This window comes from Gouania willdenowi, chromosome 6, assembly GCF_900634775.1.
Source record: "Gouania willdenowi chromosome 6, fGouWil2.1, whole genome shotgun sequence".
NCBI lineage: Eukaryota > Metazoa > Chordata > Actinopteri > Blenniiformes > Gobiesocidae > Gouania > Gouania willdenowi.
In genome coordinates this window covers 70,117,310-70,139,549 of record NC_041049.1, presented here as the reverse complement: position 1 = coordinate 70,139,549, position 22,240 = coordinate 70,117,310, and the positions used below count along the sequence as shown (strand labels likewise).

Below are 22,240 nucleotides of genomic sequence, written 5' to 3'. Positions count from 1 at the left end.
AATGAAGTTTGCGTAGTTTTTTGCGTAAAAGAACTTAAGTGATATCCACAATAACAGGGCTTTTTTATTTTTTATTTTTTTTAATTTAAATCTATTTATCAAATCAAGAAATAAAATTTAGAGTATTTAGAGAGGAAACGTTGATGCACATTTAAGTCAGGAGTACAGACAAAAGAAACCACTTTTTGTGATATAAAATTAGTTTTCTGCTTTGCTCCTTTAATTTATTAATCTACAAACTGTCAGAATTATGACTGAACATAAATTAATTTACTCTAATGGTTCTGTTGTTAAAGATCTAATGTTGGACACGACTAATATTGTCATTTATTTTCCTATTGTTGACAGCTTTTTTATTTTTATTTTTTATTGTTGACAAGTAGTCGCGCACGCGCTGACTCACCCTACGTCATCATTGAGCCCCGCTCAGTGCGCATGCGTATACAGCTCCACACACGGAAGAGGAAAAGACAGGCACCGAGGCGACACTGAAAAGTTTGTTGGATTTTGACTTTCTAGAGGATTAAAAACATCCCTCGGCGGTTGGAAAATGTCAGAATTTGACGACAACCCGTTCGCCGGGCCTCCTACCAGTAACCCCTTTAATGTAAGTGCGAACCTTTCGGTTTTTATCCAACAGCTGATGAGTAAAATCGGGTTCTAGGGTTGGTTTATCATTGAAGAGGCAGTGAATGTCTGTCACTACATGGGGGAAAGTATCGGGTGGACAGGGAGGGCTTTATTCTACAAAGAAAAATTGAATTATCGAATCGAAACCCAGGACTGTCTGATATTTGAAACGATGAGAGTACTCGTTTCTAAAAGAAGGCGGGGCTTACTGTGACATTAGTTGCAGGAAGCAAAACTTTTGTCTACGTTGATGTTTTTTTCAGTGTAAAGTTTACTGTAAACTGATAGAGTTGAAGTTTAAATATATATATTTCACCCACCTTACTCATAAAAATTGCTCTTAAATAATATTGAGTTAATTATGATTACGGTGACTAGCAATTTCCAATTGCAATTAAATTACAGTTATATTTTATCCTCAAAGTCGATTACAATTGCAGTCTCAATTACTAAAGTTCAATTAAAATGAATAACAATTACTGAGCCTGAAATAAATAACCTAATAAAAGTCAACCTTCCTCTTGTGTTAGCTTTGTTAGCATCTCTTATAATAACAGGTCCTAAATCAGCTGTAAAATACACTAAAAAACAAATAGGCCGTGGCTATGGATACGTTTCGTATCTATAGATTGCCACTCTATGCATACGCAGCGCCCCTCAATGGCCAGTTCCGTCAGTTTTATTTTAGCTCATATTTATTTTTAGCTACCCCGCTAACCCTTTTATTTTAGCCCTAGCCCAGGAAATACCTAAAATAATGAATAACTTAATAACCGTTAACTACATATGTGTAGAAATGTAACATGGTTCTCCAGTTTTGCATGAAATTATAATTGACAATTTTTAAAGAATATTTATGGCAATTACTATTGCAAAATCAATTACGATTACGACAGCAACGCATTTTTAAAATTGCAATTATAATTACGCCATAATTGTAATGACTTAGAGAAAACTGCATCTGATTTTTACCACCTTCAAAGTTATCCATTTCCTGTACAATCCAGTATGTAAACAAACTTGAAACTTGCCACCAGTGAGTTCTGGTTTTGAATTTTAATTTTATTTTGGAAGTCTTCAGAAAAAAAAAACAGAACAAACACTCAATTGTGTAATTCTTCAGTTGAAAGTGTGTAGGTTGAAGCAAAGCTTATACACACCTACCCCATCACAATAAAACAAAACATGGTTCTCTAGATAATATCACACACGCAAAAAAATAATATTTAACTTGGGCTGAGCAATTTTGCCTAAAAAAAAATCTCGGATTTTTTTTTAAAGAAAAATTCGAGTTTCGATTTTTTTTTTTTTCAATGCACTTAAAAATGACTGCAGACATCAGATATATTGTCAAAAGTGTAACTTTATTGCTGTGATTGTCCTCCAGAGTTAAAATGCATAGAACAATCCCAAAATAAAAAGTAAATGAGACTCTGTTATTCAACTATTTCAAGCTTTAACCCAGATTTAAGTAAAAGTGCAACAGCAACTTCACAGTAGCTTAAAATTTCTGATTAAGAAATCAGATAATTTCATATTTTATAACATATAACATTACATTTAAAATAATAAAGGATCCGGCCGATATCTGATATTCATATCTACGACACAAATTTCATCAATAAAAATTCTGTGTCAAAATGTAAATTAATATAAACATTTCATTATGTTTATTAGGTATTAATATATTTTATACCATGATATACATATTCAACTTGTTGCTCTTTTTTTATACTTACTAATGATTTATGTCCTAAAAAGCTTTTAAAACTGGTTTATGTTGGTGCTATGTTTTAATTCATCCTTTAGGCAGTTCCATAATTTAACACCTAAATTATATTCCACTTCTCTCTTTTCTGCAACCATTTTAGAATTGAACCTTTACCTGCTTTTTATATCGTTTGGACAGTTTTGAGATTCTAGTCGAATGGATGCTTTGTTTGTGCATCTTTTTGATTTCTTTCTGGTGATTTTCCTAAAGAGTTCAGTTCAATAACATTGATCATTTAAAGTAATTCAAGTGTCTCAACAACATGTGATGATAGTTTTCATCTAATATAAGTGGGGGAAAATACTGATGCAATCAATAATGACCATTTTTCTTTCCTTCTTTAGAACCTAGACTCATCGTGTGTGGTTTTTTATTTATTTATATATATGTATATATATATCAGGTGTCCACACAATGCTAGTCGGCGTTGTTTTCTTGATAGTGTTTTAATGGTTACGGATAAAGGACATAATAGCTACTTATTAACACCATGACTAAGTCAAAACCTTTACACTTAAATAAAAAAAATCCTTCTTCCTAATCTTAATAAATGTTTAATTATTTACTCACATCTTATTATGCAACTCATTGAAATTGGATTAGGATTAGGCTGGAATTTAATTTGTGTTGCGTAAATTGACACATTACTTTTTTTTTTTTTACACACAGTCAGTCGTGCTGTTGGTTTTTAGTACATTTCTCATATATATAATATATATATTAGAGAAATACAAAAAAGGAAATACAGAACAAATAGTGTATTCAGTTAGCCTTTGGTACATTTTAAATTCTTTCGTTATTTTTTAAAATTATGTTTTTAGTATAATTGTTATTTAAAGCTTAATTTTGCACTGTAAACTGTACACATGTTGTTAGTTTAAAAGTAGTGTCATAAAAACATCAACAAAATTGATGAAATTACTCATAATTATCATTTTGGCCATAATCATGCAGCCCTAACTGTAACCAGATTTCCAAATAGGAGGTACATTAAACAGGATAATGCAATAAAACCAGAATAGTTTATCACACCAGTAACAATGTTTTAAAGTGACATCAACAAAAAACGCCTCTCAGTTAATACTCGTGGTACGAGATCTCGTCACACAAAAGAGGCTCAGACGCCTATATTTTCATTGATTAGGAATATTTTCATTGATTAGGAAGCCTAACAAGGTAATCAATAGATAGGAAATGAATAAGATCATAGATATGTGTTTTTAGTGTATTTTACAGCTGATTTAAAGATTAAATCGGGGCTTTCGCCTTTAATTGGCCATGTAATGTTATTACATTAATGAAATTTGTCCTCTGCATTTAACCCATCCCTGAGGAGCAGTGGGCAGCCATTTTGCGGCGCCTGGGGAGCAGTTCGGGGTTAAGGGACTTAACATGCCAGCGTCCTTAACCACTCGGCCACCACAGGGTTATTAAATTCACAAAGTTCATATAAACACGGAAACCCTCACCTGGCCAAATCAGCTTTTATTAGTTAACTAGGTGAGTGACGCACAGTTATGACATCATCCATTGTCTGGGAAGATCTCGTCATCCAGGTCTTGTTGATTCTGGTTTCATCGTTGAGGCAACTGGACAGGAAGTTGTGCTTTCACACGTTTCACGTCTCATCCATGAGGCTTCTTCATTTCTGAAGTAAAACTTTGAAATCAGTTCCCTGAACTAACACCCATTAAGAAATATCATGTTACTTAGAATCTTTTATTCTCTAGCCTAGAGCCACACTATCGTAGATCAGCAGTGGTCATTGGAGACTATTGTTTGTTTGATGGGTGTGTGTAACTGTTCACTGTCACTACCTGAAAATATTACCAGTCTGTATGAAGTTAATGTTCCATAAGGAAGTTAAATAATAGCCTGACAGGATTTCAGTTCATTGACAGACATCACGAATACATTTTGAGTTCAGCTTTTTCACCAGTTATTGAAGCAATATTTAAACTGATAACAGCAGTTTCATCTTCACTTTTTTTTATTATTATTGTGTGTTATTATGATGTCATGATATTTAAGAGCAATATTTGACACCATTGTGGACCATCACTATCACTTGTGACACAATCCTTTTTTTTCCGTGTTTTAGAGGAACGCGCTGGCACTACAGGGGGTACGTGAGGTGACCGGAAATGATAAAAACTATAGTAATCAATCTATTCAGGAGCCACTAAATCAGTGTTTTTCAATCTTTCAAAAATTTCAAATAGATTTTTGAATTTTTTTTAATTATTATTCTTTTTTTTTTTTTAGTTAAAACAACACACAATTTTAAACAACTGTATTTCTATTAGAGGTGTCCTGCTCCGATATCGGATATCGGTCCGATACTAGCCTGAAAACAAATATCGAATTCAAATTTCTGGATTTTTTTACATTATTTTATTCAATTGTAGAATACTTTAGATATTATGTTGAAAGTTAAAATGTATGTAACCAGTTGGTTATTAATAAATGGGTCAGTTTTTTTAAATAGTTTTCTTAACAAAATGTTGTAGTTGAACAAAAGGGGTACATGGGTTTAGAAATAAGAGAAAAGAGGGACTTGAGCCAAAAAAAGTTTGGGAACCTCTGATCGAGATCAATAATCTGTCAGTAGAGGTTACATGTGCTCATTAGTTGGTGAAAATGGAGAATAAATTTAGATTAATGATAAAACACTGCTACATCAAATATGTTTTGAATATTCCTAAACAGACCAACGTAAACTGCAGCTTTAAGATTATTAATCTACGACTAAATTGGGGAAAAAATGAACTATTTATAAAATAAATTAAGGCATTTTTGTGTGAACTACCTTCTTTTTTTTAACACAACAGTTTTCTAATAAAAGATGCCAGCAGTCACTCAAGATAAGAGTTTATTTCAGTAGTTTTATTTATTTTATTTTATTTTTATGTTGTTTTACAGTTTTGTCCCAATGTTAAAATAATTGAAGGAGTGAAACATTACTGTCTTTGTTTCTTAATGGGACAGAACACAGGTGTGTCAACAGGAGATAAGAAGTTCTCACGCTGTTGCCAATGTTAAAGCACCGACATATATATATATATATATATATATATATATATATATATATATATATATACATACATGTATATATTAGATATAATCTGAGGGGGAGGGGCTTGGATTTGATGCTCTTGAGGTGATTCCAATCAGTCCTCATCCAGTCAATAAAAAGTAATGTAGCTAATATTCCAAACACCCAAATTACACGAGATTAGATTAGATAATGTAGATTTATTTGACAAAAAGTGTGATAATTAATTTCTGAGAGAATATTTAGTAAATTCCATATACTCTTTTATTGCAAAAAGTACACTTAACCTTAAAAACTACAATAAATCTGAAATTTCAGCCATCAGAACAACATATTTAAAATGTCCTATTCCCCCAAAATATAAAGAAGTTCAGTTCAAAATTCTAAATGACATTTACCCATCAAATGATTTTATTAATAAAGATTTAAACTGGATGTGGACAATTATTATGTATGTAAAACAAATTTAAAAACAAAACATTTGTGTGAAATAGCTAAATCTATTTCACACAAATTCTCTATTTCATTTGTTGTTTTCTAAAACTATAAACATTGATTTCTGGTCATTTCATTATGTTCAATTTGGCATCTTCCTTAAAAATAAAAAACATAAATATTTGATTAATAATTTAATTATAATAACAAAATATTATATACACAAATGCAGATATGCTCAATGTGCCCCGTCATGGTCTGCTTTAAAACTAGAGATTTTATTGTTTCAAAGATTTTTAGACAAAATTGAGAATGTTTATGCAAAATAATTATTTAATTTGATAATTAGGTAAAAACTTATTAAAAAAAAATTCCCTTGTACAATGATTTTATTTTATTTTCTTGTATATTTTCCTTTTGTGTTTTTTCTCGTGTTGTTTTAGTTATTGAAAAGTATTTGGTAGTTTATTTAGTTCATGTTTGTAAATGTTGTGCATTGATGTCTAACTGAGGAAGTTGTTGCATGTTATCTTGTTTGTTAATTAAAAAATGAAAAATAAATAAAGGCTTATTAAATGACCAAAACTGAAAAAATAGGGTTGTTTTTTTAATAAAGAGGAAACATGACCTATTTGCTCATCACACAGGAAGTTGCACCCTACAGCTTAAAATCAGTTTTGAAATAATACATTACGGCAGTAAATCGCCAAATTTTTTGTGATCACAGAATTACAAAATTAAAAAAATGAAGAAACATTGAAAACAAAAAACAAAAAAATTTATTTAATATCGACCACAATTGACCTAAAAACTAACCTCAAACCCAACCTTTGGCAGACCTGCTGTGATTTCATCTTTAAAATCATTTGTACATTTAAGAGTTACGCTAATCCGATTTTTCTACTAATGCTTGATCAAACAATCACATTTTAGGAGATCCACCATTAACATTTCTACAATTCACCAGCTAGGATTTAGTTGGAAAAGTTTTAAAAGAAACATTTAATTGTAGACAGTGCTAAAACATAGTCTGTAACTGTTTCTCACATGGTCACATGGGGCCTGGCAGGCCTTTCTAACATACGTAGATCCTCAACGTGACTTCCCTACTGTTGGTCTCATGATTCCTCCAGTCACATTGTTACAGTTCCACTCCGAGCTTAAACAGCTGGATTCTGCTCAGACTGAGGAAATCCTAAGTTCCACATCTGCACATTGAAAAAGTCTTGAATTTGATTGATTTCTTTGGAATGTGTATGTGATCAAACTTAACCCACAAAAACAACTCTTTCAGTTAGTAATACAGTAGGTGGAAACCTGCTTATCCTTTAGACAAAGCATCATCTTTGTCTTATAAATACTTTTGAAATATACGGTTTATGTGTCTTGTGGTGCTGTGCTGCACAATGGGAGCCAGTGAACGGAAGACAGAACAGGTGAAATACAATCATGCTTTCGAGAGTCAGTTAGAAAGCGTGCTGTAGCGTTCTGAACCAGCTGCAGGCGCGTGAACGAGGACTGGCAGGATTTGATTTCATCAATGCACCCCAAAAGTTGAGTGGCACTGAATGCATTCTCACGCTTAACGGGCTCATAGATGTGGCTGTCATCAGCATACAAGTGAAATGACACCCCAAATGTACGGAGAACAGATCCTAGCGGTAGCAGATACAATGAAAACAGGAGTGGCCCGAGGATGGACCCTTGCGTTACGCCATACAACACTGACACTAAACCTCCTCTCTGCTAGGTAAGATCAGAACCATTCCAGAGCACATCCCCGAATGCTGACAGAATTTTCAAGACGACACAGGAGGATTTCATGATCCACTATATCGAGGTCCAACAGCACCAAAGCCACAGTGTGGCCAGAATCATTAAAAAACCAAAATATCATTAATAATGCTGACAGTACTGTGGAGGGTCATGCTCATCCAAAAATGTTTTCAGCTGATTAAAAACAATTTTCCACCAAATTTTGGACAAAAATGGGAGCTTGGAAATCAGGTCAAAATGAGAAGGATCATTACAATTAAGGCCAGGCTTTTTAGTTAATGGATGAACAACAGCATGTTTGAAACTTGTAGGCACCGCCCCATTCACCAAGCATCCATTAACACAACGCAAAGCAAATGGTGCTATTGTCGGAAACACGTCTTTGAACAGACGCAGGGAAATGGGATCAAAGTGTGAACCAGCAGTTTGATTAATCTCCATATGTTGCCCAGCTCTAGTTACAATAACACTGATCTGTAAAGAATGAGCTACTGTTCATCTGAACCTGGTGAAATGTATATGTATTATATGTAGGGGCATTTGTGACTTGGTCTGGCTGATTAAACCTTATTAGTCATTTTGACTTAAAAATAAGAAAAAAGCAGATGAAATAATTCCATTCTCAGCTCATATGAACATTGATGATAATCTTTGACGTTTTTGCTGCTTCACAGGATCCCTCTGTCACCCAAGTGACCAACTCCAGCGTCGAACCAGTTGACCAGTTCAACCCCTTCAATGCAGAGTCCAGTGTAAGGCAGCTGAGACGGTTTTTTTATTCGACTCTTTTTGTGTTTTTTTTTCTGCTTTTGAAATTGCACAATGAACAGAAACGCCTTCCTTCCCCTTTCTAGCCTTTCAAGGTTAGCTAGCTAGTAGCTACTCTCAATTCTGTCCTGTTTTTCTTCTTATTGGGGTCGGGTTAGTGTTATTTATTTTATGAGAAAATCAGTATGTTTTTTTTACACAATCTTATCCATGTATTTAGCTGTTTTTAATATTGCTTTGTGTTCATTAGAGTATAAATGACCCAAAAGTGGGTCGTGGACCTGTACTTTGTGGGTTGCAGACAGCTGGTCAAAAATAAATAAATACTTAATGTCTCATGTTGGACTTTCTTTTATTTTGAAAGAAACTTTTTTTTTGACAGGCATGCTGCAAAATGCACAGGAAAATATATAGATCTATGTTTTAAAAAAGATTATATGTGTGTTTTTAACAGCTGTTTTTGAAAAAGTAAATTTGGTTGGTTGAATTCTAAAAAAAAAAAAAGTGTGACGCAATGACAAAATGTTGGTCCCAGGATGAGACCAGTTGAGAACCCCTGGTTTAGAGTACGCTCCTTTTCAGAGTTTACCAAAACAGGACTTCCAAAAATAGCATCTGACAAGGCCTTAAACAGATAGAAATGCCTGTGCAAACAATTCCTGCTCAGCTATTTATGATTAAATCAACTCTTTTAAAATTAATAAACTGAAAATACTTGTATATTTGTTTTTTAAATTTTTTTTATTGTGTCAACTTGTGTTATTCTTGGACTGACTTGTTTTTTTTTTACAGTCAAAGATCCACTTTGCAATAATTTTTCTGAGATATAAACTTGTAGATGTTTTGTGAAGTTAAAAATTTATTTCCCTTTCCTTTCATTTTAAGGAAAAATATGAGAAAAACATGGAAAAACATATCCTATTTTCAGCTAACCCTATACAACTTCACTTAGTTTTTCCTCATGTATTTTTCCTTTCTGCTCTTTCTTGCTTTCTTCTGATTGCAAATCTTCCTCTGCCTCGTATTTGCCTTTCATTGTTTGCCTTCCAATCCTCTTTGATCTCCACATAACATTATTATAGCTGTGGTTATTGCCTTTCAGGACGGCCTGGCCACTCGCACTATTCCCGCCCAGCCTGCAGTGTTGCAGCCGACTGCAGAGCCCAGCCCACAGGTGATCTCACGCTCTCTCAGACAATAGCTCCGCCCCCGTGTCCGGTTGCTGCATCAGATCGACAGATCTTAAGTTACATGCAACTTTATTGCACGCAGTAGGTGCAGATATTGTCCTCAGTGTCTGACTGAATAAACACAGCAGGTAAAGAGTACGAGTCTAGCACAACTGATAGAAACATGACATCTTCCTCTGGTTATTATTAGTAAAATCATGTTTTTATTAAACATGAAGTTTAATCTTTTTCTCTTAACATGACTCATCATCTCCCTTATCAATATATATAGGGTTAACACTACAGATTAGCTTTTATATTTCCTAAAGGTAATCTAAGAATAATTTATTAATCACTTTCTAGGGAATTTTGGCCGATATGCCGACATTTTACACCTCATTTTGCTAATAACTGATGACGATACCAATATTTTCTGGGTGTTAATTCTACTACAGAAACTAGATGATCTCTGCAGACTCTTCATCATGTTGACCTGCTCGCAAACAAATCAGAATAAGAAAATTCTTTATTAACCACCGAGGGGCAATTAAAATGAAAAAGAGCGACATGTTAAAAAAACACCACTAATAATAGTAATTATTCACACACACACGCAGGAAAAAGTAGCAACACTACACAAAGAAAATGTGCAAATGAAACGCAGACTTAAGACAAAAGCTGGAACTGATGTAAAATAAGAAAAATACTCCAACTTATCTTATGTAAAACATGCCATGTTTATTCACAACAATTGTTATTAAACCAAACTGTGTAGACACTTGCAGCCTATCCTTCTTAAAACATTTACTACCTACTTACGTACATAAATGTTGTATTTTCGTGGTAAAAATGGCGTTTTCTATAATTTTATATTTATCCAAGCGTTCTGTGTCAGAGCTTTATATAAGGAAATAATTTAACTTTGAGAACTTTTTTTAAATTATTATTTTATTTGTTTATTTGGAGAGGACAGTGCACATTAATCAACATCAGTTCAATACGTTGTGTAAATGTGTCAGATTTAGCCATGAGCTACTTTCCATCCGTAGTCCTCGTACATTTAAGACAACGACAATAAACGATGCAGACATGGACATAATATTTACATTACTTACAACCAAACCAATCAACTTCTTATTGGAAAAAAGCTACTATAGATGATCACATGATTGATTTGCTTCTAGCCATTTTTTCAGCTCTTTTTTAAACACTAAATGTGGAACAGTCTTACCTCTGTTAATTTATATATCATACTTGACAATATTGTGCATTACTATTACTTTCTCAGCTGTAGTCAACATGCTGACTTTGAACAAACTGTAGCCTGTTGTTTCTGCAGTGTGTGCATTCAACATGACTCTGGTCATCCTTCAGCGTGCGTCTCTTCTGTTTTTCTCCTCCAGGCGAAGGCTTCTGTGGCTCAGGCCAACCTGCTGAGGCAGCAGGAGGAGCTGGAGAGGAAAGCTGCTGAGCTGGACCGCAGAGAGCAGGAGCTCAAGAGCAGAGGGCCGACAGGTCAATACGCACACAACAACAAAGGGCCTCACTGCAGTTAGCTCACTGAAAGTGTGCTCTATGTGAGCGTTAAGAAAACAAGTAGAATACACTCAAAATGATTATTAATAAAGTAGCTGGTAATGGCCAGGTAACAAAATAACAAAAAGGTGTAAATAAAATGAATTTTTGTATATTTTTGATATTGTAAAAAATACAGATAGTGGTTTTAGTTTCTGAATGAACTTTGAAATGTGTATTATTTTTGACACAGACTCTGTATACTGTATAGGGTCCTATAAAATCCATGTTAACGGAATCGACCAATGAAAACAGTTAAACTCAGAAATGGATGAAACGCCATCACCGTGAGGCAAGGAACGTTTTTTTATAGGGAAATGTTTTCGGGGAGCGCTCATTGATGCACCGCCCGCCCACTTCTCATCCACCTACACCACCCCAAACACCATGCTGCCAAAAAAACTACGCAAATCATCACTGACACCTAAAATCAGAGCTGACCAGTGTCCGTTTAACTTTGCTGTGCTTGTGAAGCTCCTTCTGTTTTTGCGCTCCGTGAAAACATGAGTCAGCATTAATCAGCTTCACCTGCTCAAAACGTTTAAACAACATCTCATCAGAGCTACAGAAGATACCAGGGATTGTAGAGTCTGAAACATCATAGATTATTGATAACTTCTGATACTGTACAATATTCTGGCCCCTAGTGGTGAAATAACTGATGTGTCCTTGGGTCCATTTGTTTTTGTTTAATCATTATGGTCTGAATGATGTCATCAGGATAATTTAAATTAGGTTAATTTAACTTCAGTTGATCAAAACTTAAACAATAAACCTGATCAGATTCAGTAAACCATTGATCCCTGAGTGGAAATTGGGTGACATTAATGCTGCTCTCATGGGATCCTCAGTGTGGAGTTACAGAGTCTCAACAACTCTGTCTCCACCCTTTCCTCTGCACACACCCAACACAGCATAACGTGGATGGCTGTTCATCATAGGAATGGGATCCACACAAGGTTCCTGCTGCTTAACAGAAGGTTTTCCTTGCCGCCATGATGAATTCATGTTGGGTGTGGGATACATATGTATGTGTATATACGTATATATGCATATGTGTGTATCCATAAAATGAAGAGTCCGTCCTTAAGACTGCTCTACTGTAAAGTGTCTTGAGATACCATTGGTTATGATTTGGCGCTATACAAATAAAAGATTGATTGATTGATTGATAAATTTGACATATAAATAATTAAAAAGGAGCAGTCAGAAAAATCATTACAGTCATTACAACTTACATCTACCTTTTAATTGTAGCTTATTTTATTTTTGACATAATTTGTTTAATTATGGGTTTTTTATTTTCTTTCCTGACAGGAGTTAAAAACTAATATTTTCTGAAAAGAATTATTAATATTTCTTTAAGAAAAAAAACAGAATTAAAAAAAATTTAAGTGGAAAACACGGAACTTGGGGAAAAAGACAATTAATCCTGTATTATTTTCCTTTTATTTTTCTTTGTCAAAAGAATCCCTTGATAAACTATTCAAAACAATGCAATTTAACTAAAAATAAATCTTGAATGAAATAAATAAAGGAATAATACAAATGAAGAAGAAGCCTATTAATTTAAATTCTGGTTCTATAGTAAACAATGCAAAACTGCGTAATAGTTGTTTTTCTTTTTAAAAGTGCAACTGAAAATATTTTTTGTGCCTTAACAATTGGACTTTTAAAAAAAAAAAACAGTCTGCAATGTATTTATGTCAGATCTTAGTTTGGACCAGCAGAGGGCGGTGGTAACCCAGTGGTCGGTTGGCATGCAGCTAAGTGCAGTGAAGAAGAGATGCTACGCGCTAGCAGACAGAGCTAATAGAAAAACGTGACTTTTACAGATATTCACATAATATTACAGATATTCCTTCGGTGCTAAAGGGGTAAGGAATCATTTATGAACATGTTTAAGAGTAGAAGGTGGCCAGAAAGAAAGTAGTAGCAGATTCCGCCCGCTGCAAACACTGCTTGACAAGACGAGGGATAAATATATAGTGCCCTCTGCTGTTTAGAAAAAGTACTGCGATTAAATTTTCAGAGCATCGATGTGAACCGTGATACCTATGAATCGATTTTTGACTGCCTTACGATTAATCGTTGCATCCCTATTAGTTAGCATTAAATTACGTTTGCCAAATTCATCTTGCAATGGCAGAACCCAGAATTGTGACGAAATGGCAAAAAGTGCTGAAAATCATCAATTGAACCTGCACGATTTTCTGCTTCATTCAGCAATACACACTTGATATTTCAGTGCGTACATTTTTTTCCACTATATTAAAAAGTATCGGACCCAGACATATTTTTCCCGCATTTGTGTCCCTAATGAGAATTTCACCCATTATGCACTGAATATGACACTGTTAACACTTAGTTTTAACAGATGGTTAATAGTGGTTTGCACTATATTTGGTATCTGTGGATGTTTTTTCTGATCAACACCTCATCGAGAATTCTTTTTGAACAGGTAAGGAGAACAACTGGCCTCCACTTCCCAAGAGCTTCCCCATCAAGCCGTGTTTTTATCAGGACTTCTCTGAGGACATCCCCCAACAGTACCAGAGAGTCTGCAAGATGATGTACTACCTGTGGATGTGTGAGTGGATCAACACAGCGGGTCAATGATGTTACTAAAAACAAAGAGTTTGAGCACCCAAGGAAAACCAGAGGTGGCAAAAGTACTAGTTTTCTCTACTCAAGTATATGTATAGATACTTGAATAAAAAATGACTCTGGTAAAAGTATTGATGTTGCTTTGTTACTAGAGTAACAGTAAAAAAGTACATGCTACTAAATGTACTAAAAAAAGTAAAACAAATGTCCCTTTAATAATAAAACAGGGTTTTTAAACCAGCAAATTCACTTTTTTTTATTTTTTAAGAACTTGTAGAATACTCGTACATGGAAATAAGTTAAATCTGTTAATTTTGAACACCTGGTGAATTTAGCACTCATAATAAATACAATTTGTAAATAAAATGTGTCAAGAAAAAAAAAGAAGGTGGAAATGTTCAATAAAACCCATAGCAGCTTTGAGTTTAACATTTTTAAAAACTTGACAATGTTAACCATAAAACTAAGGGAACTGTTGAACAGAAAAAAGCTCAAACTACCAACATTTTTCATTTAGTCTCAAGAGAATCATGTTCTCCAGGTTTCTGGAATGGAGACGTGGTCTTTTTAGTCTGAAAATGAGTCTTAACGTCACGGTTGTCACGTTGTGACGTCATCTTCTAAGGTCTAACAAGCTACTTTTTAAAATGTAAGGAGTAGAAAGTACAGATTTTTATTTATTTATTTTTAAATAAGGAGTAAAAGTAAAAAGTTGCCAAAAAATATAAAGTACAGATACCAGAAACAACTACTTCAGTGTCTTAACTTGTCACGTCTGAGGAAAACTGATCATATGATCTAATCCCCTGACCATCTCTACATGTAACAAAATAAACACAAACATGTCTGATTTATTGTTCCTGCTGTAGGCATTGATGACTTTCTGTCCCGTCAGTTCACTGCATGATCCTGTTCCTGAATCTGCTGGCGTGCCTGGCGTACTTCATCACTAATAAAAACGGTGGCACCAGCTTTGGCCTCTCCATTCTGTGGCTCATCCTCTTCACTCCCTGCTCCTTCCTCTGCTGGTTCCGACCCGTGTACAAGGCCTTTAAGCAAGTATTGGGGGCGGGGTCAATTACATTTTTCAGTTACAATTACATTTTCAATTACGATTAAAGTTACCAGTATTTTGTCCAAATACAATTAAATTCCGGCTATTTTTTGTCCTCAGATAGTCATTAACTAAAGTTAAATTACAATTAATCACAATTACTGAGCTTGAAATAAATAACCTAATGAAAGTTAACCTTCCTCTTGTGTTAGCTTTCTGTTAGCATCTTTTATGATAACGAGTCCCAAATCAGCTGTAAAATACACTAAAAACAAATATCTATCATCTAATTTATTTTCCCATATATTGATTACCTTGTTAGGCTTCCTAATCAATAAAAATATGGGTTTTAATATTTTTCTAGTGTACGTCTGAGCCTTGTTAGTGTCAGTGTACCCCTCGATTTAAATTTTGTGAAAGCTTGATATGTAACATATTTTAATAATTGTTAACTACATACAGTATGTGTAGAACTGTACATAGAACTGTAACATGGTTTCCCAGTTTTGTGTTAAATTATAATAGACATTTTTTTATAGAATTTTCGTGACAATTACAAAGTCAACGAGAATATTTGCATTTCCTGAAGAAAATGCAATTGAGGATGCAGGTGCTGGACCGCGTTGCACTGCATTATCATTAGCATAAGCCTAGCATCAGCATTAGCCTAGCATTAGCATTAGTCTAGCATTAGTACTAACTTAGCATTAGCTGAATTAAAAAAGTTGTGCCTCCTGCATCCTCACGAATTATTTAAACTAAGTTATAAATTAATTACAATTACGACAGCAACACATTCTTAAAATTATAATTAAGCCATAATTGTAATTAATTATCAATTACGCGATCACAATTCTGATTGACCCCAACCCTGGTTCACATACACCATGGAACTATTTCCTGCTATTATTTAGAACTGGAACATGTTGTGGTTTTAGTTTTGTTCATCCTCTTTTTTTGGGGAGTGACAAATTTTAGGGGGATTAAATTATTCTTTCCATGCAACAGTCTCCTAACAATATTCATTTTTAGATGTCACATGATGTGATGTCGGTAATAAATGGAATCAGACCCTTAAAACAAAAGGCTTTGCACACTATAAGGTCATCTTAGTAGTTATGCCTGAAGCCAAACCAAGCTGTTACATCAAAATTTATATGTGTCTTACAATTCAGATAGGCAACTTTTATCACAGTGTGGGACACAAATATTGTCTGATGTGACGACCACATCAGAATTAATTTTTTGTTTTGTGTTTGTGTTGTTTTGTCTGTTTTTGTTGTCATTTAGGATAATTTTCTCTATAATTTTGTATATTTTTTTGTCATTTTGTATATTTTTGTTGTTTTGTATATGTTTCTATAATTTTGTGTATTTTTGTCGTTTTGTATATTTTTCTGTCATTTTGTGTATTTTTGTTCATTTTTCTGTTACCTTTGTTATTATTTGTTGTTACCTTGTGTATTTTTTGAAGTAAATTTGTGCATTTTGGTTGTTCCTTTTGTGCATTTTTTTCTAATTTTGTGTATTTTTGCTGTTCTGTTTTTTTTTCTGTCATTCTGTAGGATTTGGGAATAACATTGTGCTTTTAGGACCTAGGGCTGCTGGAACAGCAGCTTGAAACAAAGTAGAATTTAAAGTGATGTATTTAAAATGAAGCTGCAGCTTGTAAACTTCTTGTCTATTATTTTTCGTGTGTGTGTGTGTGTGTGTGTGTGTGTGTGTGTGTGTGTGTGTGTGTGTAGGACGGACAGCTCCTTCAACTTCTTCTTCTTCTTCTTCGTGTTTTTCTTCCAAGTGGTAATCCTCATCATCCAGGCCGTCGGCATCCCCGACTGGGGCAACAGGTGAGCAATGATTACTTTGCATGTTTTTTTGTGTGTTTACACTTATACTAGCAGGATTCTTTAAGAAACTCCTTTCTTCCTATAATAAAAATAGTCAAATCTTTTCAATCAATCAATCAATCTTTATTTGTATAGCGCCAAATCATAACCAATGGTATCTCAAGGCACTTTACAGTAGAGCAGTCTTAGGGACGGACTCTTCATTTTGTGGATACACACATATGCATATATACGTATATACACATACATATGTATCCCACACCCAACATGAATTCATCATGGCGGCAAGGAAAACCTTCTGTTAAGCAGCAGGAACCTTGTGTGGATCCCATTCCTATGATGAACAGCCATCCACGTTATGCTGTGTTGGGTGTGTGCAGAGGAAAGGGTGGAGACAGAGCCGCTGAGTCTCTGTAACTCCACACTGAGGATCCCACGGACCTGCAAGACAAAAGCCAGAAGGAGAACAGGAGCAAACACACAAGGGAAGAAGCAGACATAGAGGGAGTGTTTGAAAGAGGAATGGGACCCTCTCCGGTCCCTCTCTAACCTAAATGACCTCTCTCTTAACGCCCTCTCCAACCTCTCTCCAACCGAGCATGCCAGACCCCCCCGGCAGTCTATGCCTATTGCATCTTAATTATGAGCTATGAGCTGGTTCCTAACTAAAAGCTTTATCAAAGAGGAATGTTTTGAGCCTAACCTTAAAGGTAGAGAGGGTGTCTGCCCCCCGAACCGTGGTTGGTAGATGGTTCCAGAGAAGTGGGGCCTGATAACTGAAAGCTCTTCCTCCTATACTACTTTTAGAGACAAATGGAACAACGAGTAGTCCAGCATTTTGAGAGCGTAGTGTTCTGGGGGGATTGTATGGCACTACAAGCTCCTTGAGATAGACTGGTGCCTGTCCATTTAGGGCTTTATAAGTGAGAAGAAGAATCTTGAATTCTATTCTATATTTTATGGGAAGCCAATGCAGAGAGGCTAATACAGGAGTAATGTGATCTCTTCTCCTAGTTTTAGTCAGTACACGTGCTGCAGCATTTTGAACCAGCTGAAGTGTCTTAAGCGACTTGCTCGGGCAGCCTGCTAAAAGAGAATTACAATAATCCAGTCTAGAGGTAACAAAAGCATGGACTAGTTTTTCGGCGTCGCCCTGAGACAGGATAGATCTGATTTTAGCAATGTTTGTGTTCTGATTAATCTTCTTACCCGTCGCTTGGCCTGTCCACCACTGTCTCTACGTGTTTCTCTCTTCTTTCGTCTCCTCTGGCAGCACCTTTCCACCGCTGCCTGTGTGTGTGTGCTGGTCACTCTGTAAGTCGCTGCAGATCTTCGTCTCCGCACTGGCTTCATAGCATTCACTCTTTGTTTTTTCTTCCGTCAATATATCAGGTGAGATGTTGAAAAGCTGGAATTGTTTTGTTTACTTTTTTATGTGCATAATACCTTTTTTGCGTCATAAAACTGACTGTGAGTGTTTATCTCATATTTTAACACCTTTTACATAGGGTTGGGAACCTCTGGGTACCTCACGATACGCGATACAAAGCTCATGATAACAATTATCTCACGATACGACGATACTGCGATTCTCAATATATTGGTCAGAAATCAATCTACGATAATCTGACATAACAAGAAAAAAACAAATTAAATGAAAAAACACAATTTTTATTTTAAATCTCTGAAAGACAATAAATTGAAAAAGTGTCCTATGAACAGTGACACTATTTTAGTGCAACATTTCTGTAAATAAGTGTCAACATACCGATGTAAAAGAATAAGTATCTCCAATAGTGCTTTATGTAAACAATAAATAGGGTCTTTATTACCAGTGACATCATTATAGTGAAATATTCCAGTAAACAACATATTGGTTCCTTCAACAAACAGTGACAACATTTCTGTGAAGACGTACCTGCACATTTCAGTGAAAAAGCAGAAAAGGTTTTGATGAAAAAAAAAAATAAAAAAAATTGATAATTTCTTGCAACATTTCAAGCATGCATATTAGACTGGCATGTTGGCAATTAAATAAATCTTTCCCCACACAGATAAGTGACTATTTTCTTCCAGAATAGTCTTTTTGTTAGTTTAGTTTTCTTACCAGGGATTTAAAACTTAAGGAAAGTTGATGGTTTGTAGAGGTTGCAGGAGGTTAAGTAGGAAGTTGGCAGAGTTATGGCACAATGTGATTTATTTTTAGGTTAACCAATTGTTTTATCATAATTTTATTTGAAGTTAATGTCAATCATTAATACCCTCTGTAAGAAATAACAATTCATTATTTTAATATTTGTTGCCACATGAGTCGCAGGTTTCAGATCCCTGAGACAGATAATTATACCTTGTTTATAAAGGTTGCAGTATTAAGTTAATAAAACAAATTTTACTTTGATCCAGTAGTACTTTTAAAACAATATTTAGAAGAAAAAAAAAGTCAAGTTTATATCGCCATTTTGAGGAACAATATCAATGTCAATATCACCCAGCCCTAATTAAAGCTAGTCTGATCAGAAACTTGTATATTGTATTTAGTTTTGTTGACAATAGCTAACTACACAGCATCGGACAGTAGCTACTCATGTTATGGCTAACGCATGGATACGCTGTTAAAAATTGATGCAATTGATAATAAAATCCAAACGTCGTCTGTGTTTGGTCGGTTGTATTTCCAGCTGCTTGTCCCACTTTTCTCTCCATCTGTCCTGTTTCTAAAGACACGTTCACATCCCTGCCTGTTATCAGTTCTAACGTGTGTGTGCTCCGTTGTTGTGTGCAGTGGGTGGATCGCTGCCTTTACGGCCATTGGCCAGGTTGGAGGCACTGCAGCAGGAGCCATCATGATGATTGTGGCCATTCTTTTCACTATTTGTGCCGTCATGTCCATCATCCTGCTCAAGATGGTTAGTGTGTTACTGCACATGTGATCGTCAACAGCCATGTTAAATATTATGACTTTAATCTTTAAATATTATGACTTTAATCTTTAAATATTATAACTTTAATTTTTAAATATTGTGACTTTAATCTTTAAATATTATAACTTTAATCTATAAATATTGTGACTTTAATCTTTAAATATTATGACTTTAATCTTTAAATATTGTAACTTTAATCTTTAAATATTGTGACTTTAATCTTTAAATATTGTGACTTTAATCTTTAAATATTATGACTTTTATCTTTACATATTATGACTTTAATCTTTAAATATTGTGACTTTAATCTTTAAATATTGTGACTTTAATCTTTAAATATATTGTGACTTTAATCTTTAAATATTGTGACTTTGATCTTTAAATATTATGACTTTAATCTTTAAATATATTGTGACTTTAATCTTTAAATATTATAACTTTAACCTTTAAATATTGTGACTTTAATCTTTAAAAATTATGACTTTAATTTTGAAATCTTGTGACTTACATCTTTAAATATTATGACCTTCATCTTTAAATATTATGGCTTTCATCTTGGCTTTTATCTTAAAATATTATTACTTTAATCTTAAGATATTAAGACTTTCATCTCGTGACTTACATCTTTAAATATTATGACTACTTTTTAATATTATGACTTAATTTTTAATATTATGACTTAATTTTTAAATATGACTTTATAATATGACTTTATAATATTTAAATCTTGTGACTTTAAATATTATAATATTATGACTTTAAATAATATAATATTTTGACTTTAATTTTGAAATCTTGTGACTTAAATCTTGAAATATTATTACTTTCATTTTGAATTATTGGCACTCGACTTAAATCTCATAGTGCTTAAATGTTTTATTTTAATTTTACTGTGGCCGTAATAAGCTGTTGTATCTTAGAAAAGTGCAGAGAGGAACATGTTTGACAGATTGTAGCACTTCCTCAAGATCATCACAATGTAGCATTTAATGTATTCACCTTTATTACTATTGTTTTTGTGGCAGTTTTATTATTCTTTCTTTTTTTTAATCACAATTTCATGAAAAACGCACAACTTTGATATGAGTTTGAGACGTGTGCACTTGTCCTGTCCTGCAGGTGCACAGCATGTACCGCAGCACCGGGGCCAGTTTCCAGAAAGCCCAGCAGGAGTTCTCTCAGGGCGTCTTCACAAACAAAACCTTCCAGTCGGCGGCAGCAGGAGCCGCTTCCTCTGCTGCACAGGGAGCCTTCCAGGGAAACCCCTAACATCCCATAATACAGCATAGAGCTCTTTACCTTATCAGGGCTGCATAATGAGCTGAACTCCAGCTCAACGCGTCACAAATATTCAGGCAGAACTAGACGATGTGACGAAAGCTGGAGCCTTCAGCTTATTCTTCCCCTTCCTGATAAGGTACAGAGCTTTTATCAGGCCATCAGTGCACGTGCATTACCCAGTGTGACCAGTGCTCGACGGCACAAACCAGTGTGAAGCTTGCACGCACGCGGTTGTGTGCGTGCTTCTGTGCACTTTTTGTTTCGTTTTTTTTGGCTAAAGAGCTTTTGTTTGTAATGTGCGACTTCAGTGTGTGTGTGTGTGTGAGACGCCGTGATTAAACGATGTTTGTCCGTCTGCGGTTTTTCCACAATTAAGATGTAAAATATAGAAGTGTTGTATTTGTGTTTCACTGAAAAAAGGAGACTTTTTTTTTGTAAAAAATTTAAATGATTTCTTGCCCATAGTTATCATTTCTACAGAAATACCAAGAAAGTCTTGTCTGATACTATAATTAAGTGTACAGAACATAATTTGGATTTAGGTCAATGTTATTTAGCTAAGCCTCTTTTTTTTTTTAAAGATATTTCTGAAATTTATCATAACTAGAAATTTTAGAAAACACACTCCTTCTGGAAAAGGTGGCAGTCTGTAAAATATATATATATATATATATATATATATATATATATATATTAATAATTGTAATAAGTGAAACAAAACTCAGTTTTACTGAAATGAAATACCAGATGCTTGTTATTTGACACCAGCCTCATTCACAAATTTTCTTGAGCTTAAAATATTTGATCAGAAGTTTGCACCCATGTCAAATAAGTAAAAATTGATAATTCTTTATTTTCCTTCTGCCAAGTTTTTAGGTCCTAACTTGGTTATGGTGTGCAGGATAAACACATATAAAACTAATATATTTCACTTTATTTTAATGAGATCAGCCAATCCAAAGGCTGTTGACATTGTGTCTCAATATTAACATTGATCAGCCAACACGGCCCACACTTATGTAGGATAGCATCGCTTTTATTTCACAGGGTTCTGCGTTTGTAGCTGTGATGCAGTTTATGATGATGAAGCTGTAAATTATTTGTTGTATATTTTTTGACATTTCTGCATTTTGAAATCACGCACACTGTGTGAGATCAAAACGACAGCTTTCTTTGATAATAAGTGCAGCATTCTGTTGATACTTGGGATTTATTTCTTGCTACATCACTATAAAAAATATATAAAGTAAAACTTAAAAACACTTTATGCTTCGTTCCTGGGGAATATTTTGTGCCTTTTTGTTTTTATTTTAACTTTTCTATGTAATCTAATAAATTGCTTGGACTGAAA

General features: G+C 34.3%; 1 protein-coding gene across 1 annotated transcript; it reads left to right on the top strand.

Moving 5' to 3' along the window:
* The first annotated feature begins 421 nt into the window (after nucleotides 1–421).
* scamp2 (secretory carrier membrane protein 2) lies at nucleotides 422–22,240 on the top strand. Its single transcript, XM_028451093.1, has 9 exons — nucleotides 422–607; nucleotides 8,342–8,419; nucleotides 9,538–9,609; nucleotides 11,008–11,119; nucleotides 13,641–13,769; nucleotides 14,682–14,841; nucleotides 16,586–16,687; nucleotides 19,470–19,593; nucleotides 20,728–22,240. The coding sequence occupies exons 1-9, from the start codon at nucleotides 551–553 to the stop codon at nucleotides 20,875–20,877; spliced, it is 984 nt and encodes a 327-aa protein (XP_028306894.1). The 5' UTR covers nucleotides 422–550; the 3' UTR covers nucleotides 20,878–22,240.

Coding starts and splice junctions, on each gene's coding strand:
- scamp2 (XM_028451093.1), top strand. CDS start 551: ATGTCAGAATTTGACGACAACCCGTTCGCCGGGCCTCCTACCAGTAAC. Junction 14,842..16,585: donor CCCGTGTACAAGGCCTTTAA/GCAAGTATTGGG, acceptor GTGTGTGTGTAG/GACGGACAGCTCCTTCAACT. Junction 16,688..19,469: donor ATCCCCGACTGGGGCAACAG/GTGAGCAATGAT, acceptor TGTTGTGTGCAG/TGGGTGGATCGCTGCCTTTA.